General features: G+C 44.9%; 1 protein-coding gene across 4 annotated transcripts in view; it reads left to right on the top strand.

The window, feature by feature from the left end:
* The window catches only part of LOC135542168 (AP-1 complex subunit beta-1), a 54,277-nt gene extending 36,201 nt beyond the window's left edge, over positions 1 to 18,076 (top strand). For all 4 annotated transcript variants that reach the window (XM_064968912.1, XM_064968931.1, XM_064968901.1 and 1 more), the window contains exons 19-22: positions 2,069 to 2,153; positions 2,659 to 2,745; positions 5,346 to 5,500; positions 16,213 to 18,076. In XM_064968912.1, coding sequence (XP_064824984.1) covers positions 2,069 to 2,153; positions 2,659 to 2,745; positions 5,346 to 5,500; positions 16,213 to 16,287 — 402 coding nt within the window. In that variant the 3' untranslated portion in view covers positions 16,288 to 18,076. The remainder of the gene's footprint in view (positions 1 to 2,068; positions 2,154 to 2,658; positions 2,746 to 5,345; positions 5,501 to 16,212) is intronic.
* Positions 18,077 to 20,410: the final 2,334 nt, after the last annotated feature.

Here is a 20,410-nt window from a genome sequence, read left to right as displayed (position 1 = left end):
CATACAGCACTCCTTCCGTGGCCTCCAACTGCTCTTAAATGCAAGTAAGACTAAATGCATGCTTTTTGACAGATCGCTACCCGCCCGCCCGTATAGCATCACTACTCTGGACGGTTCTAACCTAGAATATGTGGACAACTTCAAATATCTAGGTGCCTGGCTAGACTGTAAACTCTCCTTCCAGACTCACATTAAGCATCTCCAATCCAAAAATAAATCTAGAATCGGCTTCCTATTTCACAACAAAGCATCCTTCACTCATGCTGCCAAACACACCCTCTTAAAACTGACTATCCTACCGATCCTTGACTTTGGCGATGTCATTTACAAAATAGCATCCAACACTCTACTCAGCAAATTGGATGTAGTCTATCACAGTGCCATCCGTTTTGTCACCAAAGCCCCATATACTACCCACCACTGCGACCTGTATGCTCTCGTTGGCTGGCCCTCACTACATATTTGTGTTGTCTATAGCAACACCCACCCATAGCACGCGCTCCAGCAGGTATATTTCACTGGTCATCCCCGAAGCCAACACTTCATTTGGCCTCTTTTCCTTCCAGTTCTCTGCTGCCAATGACTGGAACGAATTGCAAAAATCACTGAAGCTGGAGTCTTATATCTCCCTCTAACTTTAAGCATCAACAGCCAATCTGTAAATAACACACCCAACCACCTCATCCCCATATGACTTACCCTCTTGCTCTTTTGCACCCAGTGTCTCTACTTGCACATCATCATCTGCACATCCATCACTCCAGTATTAATGCTAAATTGTAATTATTTCACCTCTGGCCTATTTATTGCCTACCTCCCTACTCTTCTACATTTGCACATACTGTACATAGATGTTTTTTTTCTATTGTACGTTTGTTTGTTTAAGTCTTGTTTTTGTTGCACTGCTTTGCTTTATCTTGGCCAGGTTGCAGTTGTAAATGAGAACTTGCTCTCAACTGGCCTAGCTGGCTAAATAAAGGTGAAAAAAAAATAATGATATATATATATATATATATATCTCATTTTTTTTTTGTCAAAAATATCAAAAAAAATATCAATTGTAAAGTACAGATACCCTTAAGTAGTACTTTAAAGTATTTTTACTTAAGAACTTTACGCCACTGCTGACAGTTATTTAGCCAACAGTCACTTTCTCACTTTACCTGATGGAAATGCTGTACTCATCACTGCTTAATTAACTATTTGTTTCATACAGGCCCAAGACCTGTATGATGGTACTGTAGGCTACAAACACATAGTTTATCAGCAGTGATGTGTTTCCATTAGTCACTGTATTTTCTGATCCAGAAGTTGTGTGAAGGTTAGAGAGAGACGTAGGGATACAGTGTACCCCCACTGCAGTACAGACAGCCTGGCAGGCAGGCAGGCACTGCGTCAACAGAGCACCAATATTCCCTCATAAATTATTCAGAGAATTTCTCTTGTCACCCCCCCTCCACCCCGCAGGCTTAACTCAACCTCCTTGTCCTCATCACTCTTCTGTAGAGCAGTCCGATCGATACGGTGACCGCTCCACAAAGTTCTTAGAGTATACTGTGTCTGCGTCCCAAATCACACCCTATTCCCTTTATGGTGCCCCTATGGGCCCTGGTCAATGTTATTGCACCAGAAAGGGAATAGGGTGCCATTTGGGATGTATTCTATGTTAGGGTTCAATGACGATGTAGTCAAATTGCCTTTTTAAGCATCATCTGGTCTAAGGACAAATAAAATCATTTGTAGCATGGTATCTTTATTCTCTAGTTATCAGAGATGACAGAAGGGATGGAGCTGAGGGAGGAATAAGAGATGTTGCCTTAAACAGGCCTGACAGATCGAGAAAGGGAGGGAGAGAGCATCTCCTTGTGTTGTAGAATATGGAGTGCAGCGTATGCTATCGTGTGTGTGTGTGTGTGTGTGTCATATCCACAAGACAATAACATCTCTTGTTCAATAACACCACGCATGCCCTGCAGTGTTTATCCTTTCAGACTACTTGAAAACAATGAGTCATTGATTGCCCCTTCATCTCTTACCCTCCCCCCCCTCTATGTAATCACTCTAACAGGTGGCTGTGAAGAACAACATTGACGTCTTCTACTTCAGCTGCCAATACCCCATCAGCATGCTGTTTGTGGAAGATGGAAAGATGGGTGAGTGTACCTGAATAGACTACTCAGTGAATCATGGTTTTGCGGTCTCCTTTTCCATAGCTTCAAACCAGGCTGACGCCAGCCCTTGACTATTACGTCAATCTCAGGAAAGCCTTTTGTGTGTGTGTTTTTTCTGAACATGGAACTATCTAGCCATGCATTTGCTCTCAGATCACACATCTGTGACGTTGGTTCCAATTTCCCCTGTTGTGTTCCTATTCTGTTTGATTCAATCTGGGGGAATGTGGTGGTGTTTGTCCCCCTGTGGAGGCTCCAGATGGAGCAAGCAGTAGGAACGCTGCTGGAGGCTGGGAGCTAATGCGCCGGATCCTAAAAGCACAGCAGGACCGGCAATGTTCAGCACAACAACGAACTGTTTACCGTTCATTTGTTTCCTATTTCTGTTTGCTTTCTCATCCTGTCTCCCTCATTTCTCTCCCTCCTTTCCCCCCTCTGTTTCTCATTCCTTCCCACCATCTTAATTATTCTTTGTATCTCTCCCCAGAGCGACAGGTGTTCCTGGCCACATGGAAAGACATTCCTAACGACAACGAGTCTCAGTTCCAGATCCAAGACTGTCATCTCAACTCAGGTGAGACAGACCGAGACACAGAAGGGATTGGAGGGATAAAAGGAGAGGAGAGAGGAGGAGAATGTGCACCACCTGCTTTATGTGTTGAGACAGCTTGGCATGTAACCTAAAATGTTGCTCTGTGGAAACAGACTGGAACTCTGACAGTGCGTGTTTCTATCTACAGTGCCTTCAGAAAGTATTCATACCCCTTGACTTATTCCACATTGTGTTATGTTACAGCCTGACTTCAAAACTTTCTCCCCCATCAATTCACAATACCCCGTAATGACAAAGTGAAGACATGTTTTAGATATTTTTGCAAATGTATTGAAAATTAGCTACAAAAATATAAAATGTACATAAGTATTCACACCCTGAGTCAATACATGTTCGAATCATCTTTGGCAGCGATTACAGCTGTAAGTCTCTAAGAGCTGTGCACACCTGGATAGTACAATATTTGCCCATTTAAAAAAATATATATATTTAAAAAAAATACATTCAGGAAATGTCATGTTGGTTGCTGATCATTTCTTGACAGCCATTTTCAAGTCTTGCCATAGATTTTCAAGCCAATTTAAGTCAAAACTAACTAGGCCACTCAGGAACATTTCAATGTTGTCTTGATAAGCAACTCCAGTGTATTTGGTTTTGTATTTTAGGTTCTTGTTTTGCTGAAAAAGTGAATTTGTCTCCCAGTGTCTGTCTGGAAAGCCAACTGAACCAGGTTTTCCTCTAGGATATTGCTTGTGCTTAGCTCTATTCCGTTTGTTTTATCCTAAAATAAAAACTCACCAGTACTTGCTGATGACCAGCATACCCATAACATGATACAGCCACCACCATACTTGAAAATATTAAGTGGCACTCTGATGTGATGAGTTGTATTTGCCCCAAATGCTTTGTGTTCAGGACATAAAGTTAATTTCTTTGCCACATTTCTTGCAGTTTTACTTTAGTGCCTTATTGCAAACAGGATGCATGTTTTGGAATCTTTAAAAAAAGATTCTATACAGGCTTCCTACTTTAAACTATAGTTCCTCCACAATACTAACCTAAATGACAATGTTCATCTCGCTTCAGTATTCTCATTTCACAGCCATTAAACTCTGTAACTGTTTTAAAGTCACTATTGCCTCGTGGTGAAATCCCTGAGTGCTTTCCTTCCTCTCCGGCAACTGTGTTGAATGACACCTGTATCTTTGTTGTGACTGGGTGTATTGATACACCAGCCAAAGTGTAATTAATAACATCATCATGCTCAAAGGGATATTCAATGTATGCATTTTTATTTTTACCCATCTACCAATAGGTGCCCTTCTTTGCGAGGCATTGGAAAACCTCCCTGGTCTTTGTGGTTGAATCTGTGTTTGAAATGCACTGCTTGACTGAGGGACCCTACAATTATCTGTATGTGTGGGGTGCAGAGATGAGGTAGTCATTCAAAAATATGTTAAACACTTATTGCACACAGAGTGAGTCCATGCAATTAATTATGTGACTGACTTGTTTAGCACATTTTTATTCCTGAACTTATTTAGGCTTGCCTTCATTTTTAATGAATTTGTAAGAAGTTCTAAGCATAATTCCACGTTGACATCTTGGGGTATTGTGTGTGTGTGTGTGTGTGTGTGTGTGTGTGTGTGTGTGTGTGTGTGTGTGTGTTTGTGTTGGCCACTGACACAACATCTCAATGTTGATACATTTTAAATTCTGTCTGTAACCGCAAAATGTGTAAAAGTCGAGGGATGTGAATACTTTCTGACAGCACTGTATTTATGGATATATTTAGTTAACTTATGGCCTGCTGGCCGTATTTACATGTGATAATCTGGTTTTACACGACCATGAAATCCGCCATGTCTGAGCTAAGTGACAAATGACGGCTCATAGTATATTACCCCGAATAGATTGAATTTCCTTTTTAAGGTGAACATGTATGATTGAGACGTTACCGTAGCGTGACAGTGAGACCGACACGCACCGTGGGCAAGTTAATTAAGGAGTATATCTTTGCCATGCAGGTAGTTTGAAATAGTCACTGTTACTGAAAATGTAGTTACCATTTTGAATGCAAGGGCTTAGACTATGGCAGCGTTTCATCAGTGCTCTCTGCAGATGAGTAAAGTCACAGCCCGTGAAAAGAGAATTGTGTTTCAGAAAGAGTGTGAATTCTGAGAGAAATAGAGCTAGGACAGTTTTAGAGTATGAACTGAGAAAAGACCCAGACTTTAGTCTACTACCTGCCTTCCCAGAGCCGATGATTAATGACAGCAGCCTGGTTTTCATTATGGCCCTGATTGCAATGCCGTCCCCAAGCCTCTTCCCATTAAAGCTGAGCAGTAGTATGGCTGAAGGTCCAGGTTCAGCTCTCTACATGGAGCCATCATATTGCACCGGTCTGATCCCCCTCAGGTACAGTTGACTGCTAATAACACAAGCCTACCGAACACTCCGAGGCTAATTATCAACACTTGTAGAACATTGCTTCCACATCATCTGCAGATGGAGATGAATCGTTGTTTGCCTGGGAGTTTTAAAATGTTAACGATATATTTCAAGTTTGAGAAGAAGTGACCTTTGTGATTTAAGGGCTATTCTCTTGTCCCCCTAAACAGAGGCAGCCAGCAACAAGCTGCAGGGCAGTAACATCTTCACCATAGCCAAGCGCACGGTGGAGGGCCAGGATATGCTTTACATGTCCATCAAACTGTCTAATGGCATCTGGGTGCTGGCTGAGCTGAAGGTGCAGGCTGGAAACCCCAACTACACGGTGAGTTCAGGGACAAGGAGGGACAGATGACAACATTACTAATGGAAAGAGAAATCTATGAAAGAGGAGTGGGTAGTGTTGTAGTTTACCAAGCTACTAAAGCTACCCTTAAGAATAGCGTAGTTTACTTAACTACTTTTTCAAAGTAACGGCACAGCCAGAAGAGGACTGGCCACCCCTCATAGCCTGGTTCCTCTCTAGGTTTCTTCCTAGGTTCTGGTCTTTCTAGGGAGTTTTTCCTAGCCGCTGTGCTTCTACACCTGCATTGCTTGCTGTTTGGGGTTTTAGGCTGGGTTTCTGTACAGCACTTTGAGATATCAGCTGATGTAAGAAGGGCTTTATTAATACATTTGATTGATAGTTAACTACACCACCATTCAAAAGTTTGGGGTTGCTTAGAAATGTTCTTATTTTCCATGAAAACATACACTGCCAGTCAAAGGTTTTAGAGCACCTACTCATTCAATGGTTTTTATTTTTTACTATTTTCTACATTGTAGAATAATAGTGAAGACATCAAAACTATGAAATAAAACAAGGAATCATGTAGTAACCAAAAAAAGTGTTAAACAAATCTAAATATATTTCATGTTTGAGATTCTTCCAATAGCCACCCCTTGCCTTGATGACATCTTTGCACACTCTTGGCATTCTCTCAACCAGCTTCATGAGGTAGTCACCTGGAATCCATTTCAATTAATAGGTGTGGCTTGTTAAAAGTTAATTTGTGGAATTTCTTTCCTTAATGCGTTTGAGCCAATCAGTTGTGTTGTGACAAGGTAGGGGTGGGTGTACAGAAGATAGCCCTATTTGGTAGAGGACCAAGTCCACATTATGGCAAGAACAGCTCAAATAACCAAAGAGGAATGACAGTCCGTTACTTTAAAACATGAAGGTCAGTCAATCTGGAAAACCATCAAGCGCTATGATGAAACTGGCTCTCATGAGGACCGCCACAGGAATGGAAGACCCAGAGTTACCTCTGCTGCCGAGGACAAGTTCAGTAGAGTTACCAGCCTCAGAAATTGCAGCCCAAGTAAATGCTTCAGAGTTCAAGTAACAGACATATCTCAACATCAACTGTTCAGAGGAGACTGTGAATTAAGCCTTTATGGTTGAGTTTCTGCAAAGAAACCACTACTAAAGAACACCAATAAGAAGAAGAGACTTGCTTGGGCCAAGAAACACGCGCAATGGACATTCGACCGGTGGAAATCTGTCCTTTGGTCTGGAGATTTTTGGTTCCAACCGCCATGTCTTTGTGAGACGCGGTGTGGGTGAACAGACCAACTCTGCATATGTATTTCCGACCGTGAAGAATGGAGGAGGTGTTATGGTGTGGGGGTGCTTTGCTGGTGACACTGTCTGTGGTTTATGTAGAATTTAAGGCACACTTAACCAGAATGGTTGCCACAGCATTCTGCAGCTATACGCCATCCCATCTCTGTGTGCTTTCGGGACCTTTAACAGAATGTGCCTGGCAGAACGGGTGGAGGAGTTATCTGCAGTAGATATCTCAGATGGGGGGGGAGTGAGCCCTAAGAGAGTTTTATAAATAAGCATCACCCAGTGGGTCTTGTGACGGGTTTACAGAGGAGTATAGAGTGCAGTGATGTGTCCTATAAGGAGCATTGGTGGCAAATCTGATGGCTGAATGGTAAAGACACATCTAGCCGCTTGAGAGCACCCTTACCTGCCGATCTATAAATGACATCTCTGTGATCTAGCATGGGTCATCTGAATCAGGGTTAGTTTGGCAGCTGGTATGAAAGAGGGATTACGATAGAGGAAACCAAGTCTAGATGTAACTTTAGCCTGCAGCTTTGATATGTGCTGAGAAAAGGGTTGTGTACTGTCTAGCCATACTCCCAAGTACTTGTATGAGGTGACTATCTCAAGCTCTAAACCCTCAGAGGTAGTAATCACGCCAGTGGGGAGAAGGGCCTGCTTCTTACCAAACCACATGACCTTTGTTTTGGAGGCGTTCAGAACAAGGTTAAGGGCAGGGAAAGCTTGTTGGACATTAAGAAAGCTTTGTTGTAGAGCATTTAACACAACATTTGGGGAGGGGCCAGCTGAGTATAAGACTATCATCTGCATATAAATGGATGAGAGAGCTTCCTACTGCCTGAGCTATGTTGTTGATGTAAATTGAGAAGAGTGTGTGGCCTAGGATTGAGCCTTTGGGTACTCCCTTGGTGACAGGCAGTGGCTGAGACAGCAGATTTTCTGACTTTATACACTGTACTCTTTGAGAGGTAGTTAGCAAACCAGGCCAAAGACCCCTCGGAGACACCAATACTCCTTAGCCGGCCCACAAGAATGAAATGGTCTACCGTATCGAAAGCTTTGCCTAAGTCAATAAAAATAGCAGCACAACATTGCTTAAAATCAAGGGCAATGGTGACATAATTTTTATTTTTTTATTTTACCTTTCTTTTACTAGGCAAGTCAGTTAAGAACAAATTCTTATTTGCCGTAGCCGGCCGCGACCGGGAGGTCCGTGGGGAGATGCACAATTTGGCCTAGCGCCGCCCGATTTCGGGACGGTTTGGCCGGTAGGGAAGTCTCATCGTGCACCAGCGGACTCCTGTGGCGGGCCGGTGTTTCCTCCGACACATTGGTGCGGCTGGCTTCCGGGTTGGATGGCGCTGTGTTAAGAAGCAGTGCGGCTTGGTTGGGCTGTGTATCGGAGGACGCATGCCTTTCAACCTTTGTCTCTCCCGAGCCCGTATGAGACAAGACAGTAGCTACTAAAAACAATTGGATACCACAAAATTGGGGAGAAAAGGAGTCAAATTCAAAAAATAAAATAAAAAAGATAATGATAAACTTGGATTAGCTAACACAACATGCACTTTGGAACACAGGAGTGATGGTTTCTAATAATGGACCTCTGTACGGCTATGTAGATATTCCATTAAATCATATTTATAGCCGTTTCCAGCTACAATAGTCATTTACAACATTAACCATTTTAAAGGACAAAAATGTGTTTTTCTTTCAAACACATTTCTAAGTGACCCCAAACTTTTGAACAGTAGTGCACATGAAAATGTATCATATCTTAATCTGAAATGTCATAGACTACAAATTGCAAGAACAGATCACTCAGGAACTGTTTCAAGTGAGAATCAGACAGGTCTGATGCCAAACAAGAAAGATTCTTTCATACGTCACTCATATTTTCTTTTTGTCTGTGCAAATAAAGTAGTGTGTAGTTCTAGTAGTTAGCTACACCACTACATGGCAGAAAAGTAATGAACTACTGAAAACACTACCTAGATTAGAAATTAGTTCAACTACTACCAAGCTGCTGCAAAATGTACAGTCGTGGCCAAAGGTTTTGAGAATGACACAAATATACATTTTCAAAGTCTGCTGCCTCAGTTTGTATGATGGCAATTTGCATATACTCCAGAATGTTATGAAGAGTGATCAGATGAATTGCAATTAATTGCAAAGTCCCTCTTTGCCATGCAAATGAACTGAATCCCCCCAAAACATTTCCACTGCATTTCAGCCCTGCCACAAAAGAACCAGCTGACATGTCAGTGATTCTCTCGTTAACATCGGTATGAGGGTTTTTAATTTTATCTTTATTTAACTAGGCAAGTCAGTTAAGAACAAATTCTTATTTTCAATGATGGCCTAGGAACAGTGGTGTTAACTGCCTGTTCAGTGGCAGAACGACAGATTTGTACCTTGTCAGCTCGGGGATTTGAACTTGCAACCTTCCGGTTACTAGTCCAACGCTCTAACCACTAGGCTGCACTGTTGATGAGGACATGGCTGGAGATCACTCTGTCATGCTGATTTGAGTTCGAATAACAGACTGAACGCTTCACTAGGAGGGTGGTGCTTGGAATCATTTTTCTTCCTCTGTCAACCATGGTTACCTGCAAGGAAACACGTGCCGTCATCATTGCTTTGCACAAAAGGCCTTCACAGGCAAAGATTTTGCTGCCAGTAAGATTGCACCTAAATCAACCATTTATCGTCTCATCAAGAACTTCAAGTAGAGCGGTTCAATTGTTGTGAAGAAGGCTCCAGGGCACCCAAGAAAGTCCAGCAAGTGCCAGGACCATCTCCTAAAGTTGATTCAGCTGCGGGATCGGGGCACCACCAGTACAGAGCTTGCTCAGGAATGGCAGCAGGCAGGTGTGAGTGCATTTGCATGCACAGTGAGACAGACTTTTGGAGGATTGCCTGGTGTCAAGAAGGGACAGACTGTTATTCTGCAAACGGTACAAGGATTGGACTGCTGAGGATTGGGGTAAAGTCATTTTCTCTGAATCCCCTTCCCGATTGTTTGGGGCATCCGGAAAAAAGCTTGTACGGAGAAGACGAGGTGAGCGCTACCATCAGTCCTGTGTCATGTCAACAGTAAAGCATCCTGACCATTCATGTGTGGGGTTGCTTCTCAGCCAAGGGAGTGGGCTCACTCACAATTTTGACCTAAAACAGCCATGAATAAAGAATGGTACCAGCACATCCGAGAGCAACTTCTCCCAACCATCCAGGAACAGTTTGGTGACGAACAATGCCCTTTCCAGCATTATGGAGCACATTGCCATAGGCAAAAGTTATATCTAAGTGGCTCGGGGAACAAAACATCGCTATTTTGGGCAGTGTTGCCAACTAATTTTCAGGTTAAGTTGCTAGAGGCAGGTTGATTTGTTGCTAAATGACGTTGTGATGTCATTGCATGATAACATAAAACTGCGTCATTACGTAGAATACACAATAACATTACTCAAATTGACTGGCCAGCTCGGCAAAAAATATGATGCCTGTGCACGAGCTGAGCTCCTGCTGCGCAAGTCACTCACAAGGCACTTTTGCAGCCCAGCACTTGTGTTGTGACGGAGTGTGTGACAAAAAAAAAGTTTTTGTGTCATTTAGAGTTTGCATTTTAGTGTCACTTTTTAAAAGTTCCAAACACATTTTTAAAAGTAGCTAAATTTGTTTGGTGCTGTTTAGAGAAAAAAAAGTTGCCAGGATAGTCTGAAAAGTTGCTTAATCTAGCAACAAAATTGCTAAATTGCCGTCACTGATTTTGCTTCCATGGCCAGGAAACTCCCCAGACCTTAATCCCATTGAGAGCTTGTGATCAATCCTCAAGAGGCTGGTGGACAAACAAAACCCCACAAACTCCAAGCATTGATTATGCAAGAATGGGCTGCCATCAGTCAGGATGTGGCCCAGAAGTTAATTGACAGCATGCCAGGGCAGATTGCAGAGGTCTTGAAAAAGAAGGGTCAACACTGCAAATATTGACTCTTTGCATCAACTTCATGTAAATTGTCAATAAAAGCCTTTGACACTTATGAAATGCTTGTAATTATACTTCAGTATTCCATAGTAACATCTGAAAAAAATATCTAAAGACACTGAAGCAGCAAACTTTGTGGAAATGAATGTGTCATTCTCAAAACCTTTGGTCACGACTGTAGATACATTTGAGTAATTTAGCAGTCGCTTCTATCCAGAGCATACATTTTCCTACTTCTCCATGCGGGTCTCCCTTGGGCATATATGCAGTTCACTACTCCTGAACACGGGGAGTGAATAAGAATAACTTTAGTGACGGCAGAGAGGGAGGGGATCAACAGGGTGTATTAATAACAATGAATGGGAAAAGGTAGAGTAGAATGAAAGATGTGCGAACATGTGAGTTGAACTTGAGTTAAGGGGGTTAAGACATGAACTCATGAGAAGAAGGGTGAAGTGTGGTGAGGAGATAATGATTGATAGCAGAGTGACAGGGGCGTGACAGGGGCACGTATGAGTGTTTCTGGTTGGTGATTCGTCATCATTACCATCTCTGTTCTTCATTAAGTCTCTATGCTCGGTCTTTCTCCTGAGGAGTCTCTTTGTGTGTGTATGTTTCTGTTGTGATGCATGTGTGTCAGTATACCGTTGTCTGCTCACTTGTTTTAATAGCTGTAGCCCAGATTATTGTGCCTGACTAGTCCATAACAGTGACCTTGATGAGACCCCTCAGTCTCATGTTTTTATTCATGAGGAGAAAGCATTTACTGTCCTTTTTTTGATTTCCACAGTCCAGATGACCTCATTTATGTCATTCAATCTGTCTTCATTCAATCTGTTTCAAATGTAGCCTTTTAAATTGAAATCCTCCACCGTTCATTATTGGGGATTCAGCTTGACTTGGCTATTTTGGTATTTTCTTTTCCTTCATGAGATACAAGGCTTTTCAGTCAGACATGGAATGACTCAAGTGAGGTGTTTGTTCAATCCCTGACTGTTTGTTTTGGTCTGTTATCGTTTTTGTTGTGTGTTTTTGTTTTTCTGTCTCTGATGGGGATTGGTTTAGTTCAGGCTGAGTGTGACACGAAAGAAACTATCTGGATTCACCCTCTTCCTGTCAGTTGCCTCCTGTCTCTGCGTCTTTTCTCTGGTCTGTCTCGGTCCGCTGGGCTGGGGTCCATTAGACTCTTCCTTCCTACAGATGGTCTCCATCAGAAGCTCTGTATCCAACACTGAAGATGCTACATCTGCCTGTGTGCAGCATGCATGCTCTCTCTCCTCCCTGTGCTGCTGCTTGGATTTGATGCACGCTCCGTACGACATGTGAATATCAACCTGACGCACCCTTGTGTTGAGCGGCTATTTTTAGACTGTGAAAAGAACACTTTTTTGATTTTACTCAGCCTGTGGGAAGACTCCAGAGATTCCTTTAGAAAGGCAGTAAAGCTAAGAGCTATGCCAGGGATCATTATGGTGATAATGACCCTAACTCTATACGAACTTGGTCTCCTCTAACCTAATGTTGCTCAGCCCAAGGCTCCTCCAGCACCCTACCTAATTGGTCCCAGTTTTCCCATGATACCCAGGTACTTAGCGCTACCTTTTGAAGTGGAGCGGAAGACCCTTGCCTCCTGTCCCCATGGCAATGGCATGACCAATGGCAGAGTGGCTAATTGCAGTGATGTGGGAGAATGCTGCTCTGGCACAGCCACCATCACGACCGCGCCATCTTTCATCTCTCCTTTCTTCTCTCTCGCTTTCTCGCTCTCGTATCCCCTTATATGGTGCAGCAATCTGAGCATATTTACGTTTTCCTACGTCTCCTGCACACCTCCAATCGTTCCCCATCCACTACTCACCTGCCATGTTTCTACCAATCCCTATTCTCCAACGCTAATTCTCATATTCACTCAGACAGGAAAATTATTCAGCAGCATTTCCAAAGCCTTAAGCAGAATGCCCACCATGTAACCTTGCTGATCAGAGCTTTTGAGAGAGATGGAATGTACCAACACAGTGGTGGGGGAACTGCCATTGCCTATGGCGCATCAGTGTGATCTCCTGTTCTATTGGTTAGCGAAGGACCAGGCCCAAGCCCCTGTCTGATGGGACTTCAAATGCCTCTGGCCAGTTTACTGATAACTGTAAATAGAACTGGTAAGCACGAGCCAACCGGAACTCTCTAGATCAACACACAATTCCTGGCACCTCGAACACACAGCTGCAGTAGTACTGCATCAAACACATGACTACAGTACTGCCAGCATGTGCTCCCTTTTTAAAACACTGCGCTGGGAATATTAGCTTTCCTGTGTGAGCTCTGATGAAAAGGAAACTGCCTCCCACAGCCGTATTAGATCCTGCAGCAACAGACTCACTAAACATCACAAGCAGAAGGGGAAAGAGAAAAGTGGGGAAGGGGGGTTGAGAGGGAAGGGGGGTTGAGAGGGAATGAGGGGAAGGGGGGTTGAGAGGGAAGGGGGGTTGAGAGGGAAGGGGGGTTGAGAGGGAAGGGGGGTTGAGAGGGAATGAGGGGAAGGGGGGTTGAGAGGAAAAAGGGGGTTGAGAGGAAAGGGGGGTTGAGAGGAAAGGGGGAATGGGAGGAAAGAGGGGAATGGGGGTTGAGAGGAAAGAGGGGAATGGGGGTTGAGAGGGAAGGGGGGTTGAGAGGGAATGAGGGGAAGGGGGGTTGAGAGGGAATGAGGGGAAGGGGGGTTGAGAGGGAATGAGGGGAAGGGGGGGGTTGAGAGGGAAGGGGGGTTGAGAGGGAAGGAGGGGTTGAGAGAAAAGGGGAATGGGGGTTGAGAGGGAATGAGGGGAAGGGGGGTTGAGAGGAAAGAGGGGGTTGAGTGGAAAGGGGGGTTGAGAGAAGAGGGGAATGAGGGGTTGAGAGGGAATGAGGGGAAGGGGGGTTGAGAGGGAAGGAGGGGTTGAGAGAAAGGGGGAATGGGGGGTTGAGAGGGAAGGGGGGTTGAGAGGGAAGGAGGGGTTGAGAGAAAGGGGGAATGGGGGTTGAGAGGGAAGGGGGGTTGAGAGGGAAGGAGGGGTTGAGAGAAAGGGGGAATGGGGGTTGAGAGGGAAGGGGGTTGAGAGGGAATGAGGGGAAGGGGGGTTGAGAGGAAAGAGGGGGTTGAGTGGAAAGGGGGGTTGAGAGAAGAGGGGAATGAGGGGTTGAGAGGGAATGAGGGGAAGGGGGGTTGAGAGGAAAGGGGGGTTGAGAGGGAAGGGGGGTTGAGAGGGAAGGGGGGTTGAGAGGGAAGGGGGGTTGAAAGAAAAGAGGGAAAGGGGGGTTGAGAGGAAAGGGGGGTTGAGAGGGAAGGGGGGTTGAGAGGGAAGGGGGTTACGAGGGAAGGAGGGGAAGGGGGTTGAGAGGGAATGGGAAGGAGGGGTTGAGAGGGAAGGAGGGGTTGAGAGGGAAAGAGGGGTTGAGAGGGAAGGGGGGTTGAGAGGGAAGGGTTTGAGAGAAAAGAGGGGAATGGGGGGTTGAGAGGAAAGAGGGGAAGGGGGTTGAGAGAAAAGAGGGGAAGGGGGTTTGAGAGGGAATGGGGGTTGAGAGAAAAGAGGGGAAGGGGGGTTGAGGGAATAGGGGGTTGAGACGGAATGGGGGAATGAGGGGTTGAGAGGGAATGAGGGGTTGAGAGGGAATGAGGGGAAGGGGGTTGAGAGGGAATGAGGGGAAGGGGGGTTGAGAGGGAATGAGGGGAAGGGGGGTTGAGAGGGAATGAGGGAAAGGGGGGTTGAGATGAAAGGGGGTTGAGAGGGAAGGGGGGTTGAAAGAAAAGAGGGGAATGGAGGGTTGAGAGGAAAGGGGGGTTGAGAGGGAAGGGGGGTTGAGAGGGAAGGGGGGTTACGAGGGAAGGAGGGGAAGGGGGGTTGAGAGGGAATGGGAAGGAGGGGTTGAGAGGGAAAGAGGGGTTGAGAGGGAAGGGGGGTTGAGAGGGAAGGGTTTGAGAGAAAAGAGGGGAATGGGGGTTGAGAGGAAAGAGGGGAAGGGGGTTGAGAGAAAAGAGGGGAAGGGGGGTTGAGAGGGAATGGGGTTGAGAGAAAAGAGGGGAAGGGGGGTTGAGGGAATAGGGGGTTGAGACGGAATGGGGGAATGAGGGGTTGAGAGGGAATGGGGGAATGAGGGGTTGAGAGGGAAAGGGGGGTTGAGAGGGAAAGGGGGGGGTTGAGAGGGAAAGGGGGGTTGAGAGGGAAGGGGGGTTGAGAGGGAAGGGGGGTTGAGAGGGAAGGGGGGTTGAGAGGGAATGAGGGGAAGGGGGGTTGAGAGGGAATGAGGGGAAGGGGGGTTGAGAGGGAAGGGGGGTTGAGAGGGAATGAGGGGAAGGGGGGTTGAGAGGGAATGAGGGGAAGGGGGGTTGAGAGGGAATGAGGGGAAGGGGGGTTGAGAGGAAAGGGGGGTTGAGAGGAAAGGGGGGTTGAGAGAAAAGAGGGGAATGGGGGTTGAGAGAAAAGAGGGGAATGGGGGGTTGAGAGAAAAGAGGGGAATGGGGGGTTGAGAGAAAAGAGGGGAATGGGGGGTTGAGAGAAAAGAGGGGAATGGGGGGTTGAGAGAAAAGAGGGGAATGAGGGGTTGAGAGGGAATGAGGGGTTGAGAGGGAAGGGGTTGTTGAGAGAAAAGAGGGGAATGGGGGGGTTGAGAGGGAATGGGGGGGTTGAGAGGGAATGGGGGTTGAGAGGGAATGGGGGATAGTTATTTATTTCTCTTCTCTTTTTCCACTCCAAGCTGATAAGATGGAATAAAAGGCAGCATTTATAATGCTAATGAATTCTCCCCAGCAAATGAAATGAAATGCCTCTAACTAAAATCGGGGGAGTAAGTTATTCACCCTTTCTCTTCACACATGAGTAGGTGAAGCTGCTGAAACAATTACAGTGCTTGTTAAACAGACAGTGCTTAAACTCCAGCCATTACAGTTGCAATGGACTAGCTGACTAGACTAGCACAAGGAGCTTTTCTTGAAGGTATGAAAGTGGCCAGGCGCATTAGCCTTTATCCCGTCTATACAGCATTCATCATCCCTGAAACGGCTCTCGCTGTTAAAAGGCTGTTCTGTCGCGTAATGACCAGTAAAAGTGTGATTCTGTTTTATTTCACTCGACTATAGTTTATCTCTCAAAGCACTTGACTCCTGAGAAAGACGAGGGCAGCAGTTGCTCCACCAGGATGATGATGATGATGATGATTAGCTGTTTTTGTTGGTTTTGTTATTAGATAGAAAATGTATATTGTTGACCGTGCCTAGCTTTTCTGTCTGTCTAAAAGAAAATGAATCGTATCTACCCGTGTGTTCTTTGGCATGTCAAAGTGTTTGCTTTGGATGAATATCTGAACCAGCCTGACTCGAGGTCCTCTCAACACGTAACACCTGGCGGGAAACAGACTAGCATGTCCTTGACCAGCCAGACCATGTGGTAACTGTCTCTTCTCTCCTCAGATCTCTCTGAAGTGCAGAGCCCCGGAGGTGTCCCAGTGTGTGTTCCAGTGCTATGAGGCAGTGCTGAAGAACTGAACCCCTGACAGGGCTGAAGTAGGGGGGAATCCTGAGTCATGGGGACTGGCCCTGACTGGAGGGCGTTCCTGGACCCCCCCCGACAGGCTTCTGAAAGGCCCTTTTCTTTGTAGAATCTCCAACCCTGCTGTCTGTGTGCCCTCCCTGGGGACCCTGGTTTCTGTTTGTTCTCTGTCACCCAAGCATTTACCCTCCTCCACTCTACAAGTCCTTATCTGATTCAAACTATGTCCATGTTTAAAACTGCTGAGGTCTCTGGCCCACATGATCCCAAAGCTTTTTCTATAGACCCATTTTTTTTCACTCACGTCAATAGTTGGGACTGGCCTTTGACTTCACCTTCACCTGTGGTTGTATGTGGCTGGGTGTTTCCCATTAACCCACCCAGTCTAGTCTGTTTTCTATGAGACATCACCACCCAGTCAGATCTCCCTTATGATGGCTTAACCCCATTTCAACCCCTGCTGCTCTGATCCAGTCCGCCCACCTCCCATGAGCCTCTAGTCCTAGGGACACCTGGGCGATGTGTTCAGGCCGTGCTGTTAGAGGAGGCTGTGATGCGATTCTTTCTCGTTGTGACTGTTTCTCCTGATCTCCCCCCGATGCCTCCTCTTCTCATGATTATCTCACCTCGCATCTCTGCAAATTAGTACCTATATTTAGTGTGTGTGTAATTAGCAGTTCAATCTCCACTGTCAGCATACCTCAGTGCTTCACATTAAAATGTGACAGTACAGACTGTTTTTCCACATCTCTGGGCTGTGAAATACCTGCTGTGTTGCTGTTCTGTCACCTCACAACTTCCTCTCAATGTCTCCACACACATGCTCTCTCAGACACGTTCCTCCTTTTTATTTTAAAGGGAATTTGATGTCCCAGCTAGTAAAAGACACTAAATGGTCCGTGTGAGTTTCGTTTGTTGTTGGCTCATGTCATTGGTGTACCCATTGTTTGTTTTTGTGTGTGCATGTATTTGTGTGTTGGGGTGCATGTGTGCTATTTGTTATTTCCGAGGGTTGGAGTAATGTATAATCACCACTACTATATACAATACCTGTCTCTCCCAAATGCATTGCACCTTTCCTCTCCTCATTCCATTATCTATTCCTGGCTTTGTTTGTAGTGTGATTAGATGTTTAACTCTGGGCAGGCTAGCGAGGGCCACAGAGGTTTGGGGATGTTTCTGCTTTGTGCTCTGTCAATCAGTGTTCCATGGGCTCTGCCACTTTGTTGCCTTCTCCCCTCTTAGCTGGTCAAGTACCTCTGCCACCTGTCATAAAGTGGCTTCAAACCACCTGTATGTTCTGTACTTTACCTGTATAGGAAACTAACTGTATAGGTAGCACACATCATGAAGTCTTTTGTATGAAGAAAATCAGAACAACTCAACGTCACCATTCTTGTTTTTACCTAGTGTGTCTTTGGGGAAATAATTGGATATTTAAACCTTTGAACTCTCTGGACCAGCTCCAAAGAGGGAACTCACTATTTTACTGCATGGAGATTAGTGGATTTACATCTGTCTGTGTGTGTGTGTGTGTGTGTTTGTGTGTCTGTCTCTGTCTGTCTCTGTCTGTCTCTGTCTGTCTCTGTGTGTCTCTGTGTGTCTCTGTGTGTGTGTGTCTCTGTCTGTGTGTGTCTCTGTGTGTGTGTGTGTGTCTCTGTGTGTGTGTCTCTGTCTGTGTGTGTGTGTGATAAGCTGTAAAATAGCTGAAGGTGAAATCAATGTTTTTTTTGACTGACTACATCATTTGAAACAACTATTAAAAATCCGATATATTCACAAATGCTTCAATTGCGATCTTTTCTGTATTCACTTTAGTCATCCATCAAGAATGATATTACCACATTGTTAAATAACCGTTACGTAGGATGTATTGTAAGAGTGAAGTAATAAAGAGGACTAAGCCGATCACAACAGTGGTTAGTATTGTACTAGTGGAAATTACACTGAGCAACTCTTCCACATTTTGGCACCTATGCAGACAGTGCTTGGACTGGCACTACAGGACAGATTTAAGTCTTAAAGGGGAAGACAAAACAAGTTGTTTTTTAATTGATTTTTTTTTACATGAGTCCAGCATAATTTGGTTCATGTGCATTATAGGCATTTTACCGTGACCTTAAAGGTACAGGACTGTCCACACTTGTTTGAGTAAGCACTCTATTTTTATAGCATCGTTGGTCCTTCAAAATAACAGCTTTGCATACTAATCCGATGTCTGGAAATACCAATATGCATCTGTTGGTCACAAATGCCTTTAATTAGGAGCGTGGATCAGAAAACCAGTATCTGATGTGACCACCATTTGCTTCATGCAGTGTGACATCTCCTTCGCATAAAGTTGATCAGGCTGTTGATTGTGGCCTGTGGAATGTTGTCCCACTCCTCTTCAATGGCTGTGCGAAGTTGCTGGATATTGGCGGGAACTGGAACACACTGTTGTACACGTCGATCCAGAGCATTCCAAACATTGGAAATGGGTGACATGTCTGGTTAGTACGCAGGTCATAGAAGAACTGGTACATTTTCAGCTTCCAGGAATTGTGTACAGATCCTTGCGACGTGGTGCCGTGCATTATCATGCTGAAACATGAGGTGATTGTGGCAGATGAATGGCAAGACAATGGGCCTCAGGATCTCGTCATTGTATCTCTGTGCATTCAAATTGCCATCGATAAAATTAAATTGTGTTCGTTGTCCGTAGCTTATGCCTGCCCATTCCATAACCCCAAAGCCACCAAAGGGCACTCTGTTGACATCAGTAAACCGCTCGTCCACATGACGCCATTCACGTGGTCTGCGGTAGTGAGGCCAGTTGGACCTACTGCCTATATCTCCAAAATGATGTTGGAAGTGGCTTATGGTAGGGAAATTAACATTATATACTCTGGTGGACATTGCTGCAGTCAACATGCCAATTGCACACTCCCTCAACTTGAGGTATCTGTGGCATTGTGTTGTGTGACAAAACTGCACATTTTAGTGGCCTTTTATTGTCCCCAGCACAAGGTGCACCTGTGTAATAATCATGCTGTCATGCTTCTTGATATGCCACACCTGTCAGGTAGATGGATTATATTGGCAGAGTAGAAATGCTCACTAACAAGGATGTAAACAAATCTGTGCACAACATTTGAGAGAACAACTTTTGGTTTGTATGTAACATTTCTGGGATATTTTATTTCAGCTCATGAAACATGGGACCAACACATCATCTCTGAGCTGTACCCACTAAATCTATAAGCTGCCTAGAGTGACTGGGGAGGGTGGATAAGCTAAACCACTCAATTCTATGGTTGGTTTGTCGACTGGAACCCAAATCTTATTTGCAGTGCTCAGTCTTACCAGCATTGGGTTGAAAAACGTTTATACATTCATATTCCTCATACCACGCACACAGTATAGGCGACTACATTGAGCAGCCTGTGAAGGATGGAATGATGTCTTCTCTGAGAATCTTCAGGATTTGTTATTTGGTATTGAGGTGTAGTTTCTGTGAGTGATAAAGAACTATCTTCATATTGTTGACACTGAAGTGTTATTACCATAATTATAATTATTGGACCCTTGCAAATTTACTTTGCCACTGTATGATATTGATCAGGCTGTAATAATGAATGTCTCACACAAGGAGCTGGCCAGCGATGCTGTGTTATCAGACCAGTGCAGCTGGGCCTGGAGTGATAATTACGAGCGGATCCGGAGTCAGTGCTGATCAGTTTCATTATTTCTCTCCACACTGCAGCTGGCTGTGGACATTATCACTGATATTGACTTCATCCTCACTGTGGTGTCTCTTACCTGTGTGTGTGTGTGTGTGTGTGTGAGAGTGAGAGTTGCGGGGTTGTATGAGGTAAGGTTTATAAAACACATTGTGTTTCTGTTCAGTGCCTGAACTAAGCTACAGGACTGTTTCTCTCGCACAGACTGGAATATGTTCCGGGATTCATCCGTTGTCATTGAGGAGTTTATCACATCAGTCACCGGCTTAATTAATAAGTGCATCGTCCATTTCCACTCAACAGTGACTGTATGTACATACATATCCCAACGAGAAGGCATGAACTACAGGCAACATCCGCACTGAGCTAAAGGCTAGCGCTGCTGCTTTCAAGGAGC

This window comes from Oncorhynchus masou, chromosome 1 (genome assembly GCF_036934945.1).
Source record: "Oncorhynchus masou masou isolate Uvic2021 chromosome 1, UVic_Omas_1.1, whole genome shotgun sequence".
Taxonomy (NCBI): domain Eukaryota; kingdom Metazoa; phylum Chordata; class Actinopteri; order Salmoniformes; family Salmonidae; genus Oncorhynchus; species Oncorhynchus masou.
Note: the sequence above shows the minus strand (reverse complement) of the source record. Positions and strands in the feature narration are given on the sequence as shown.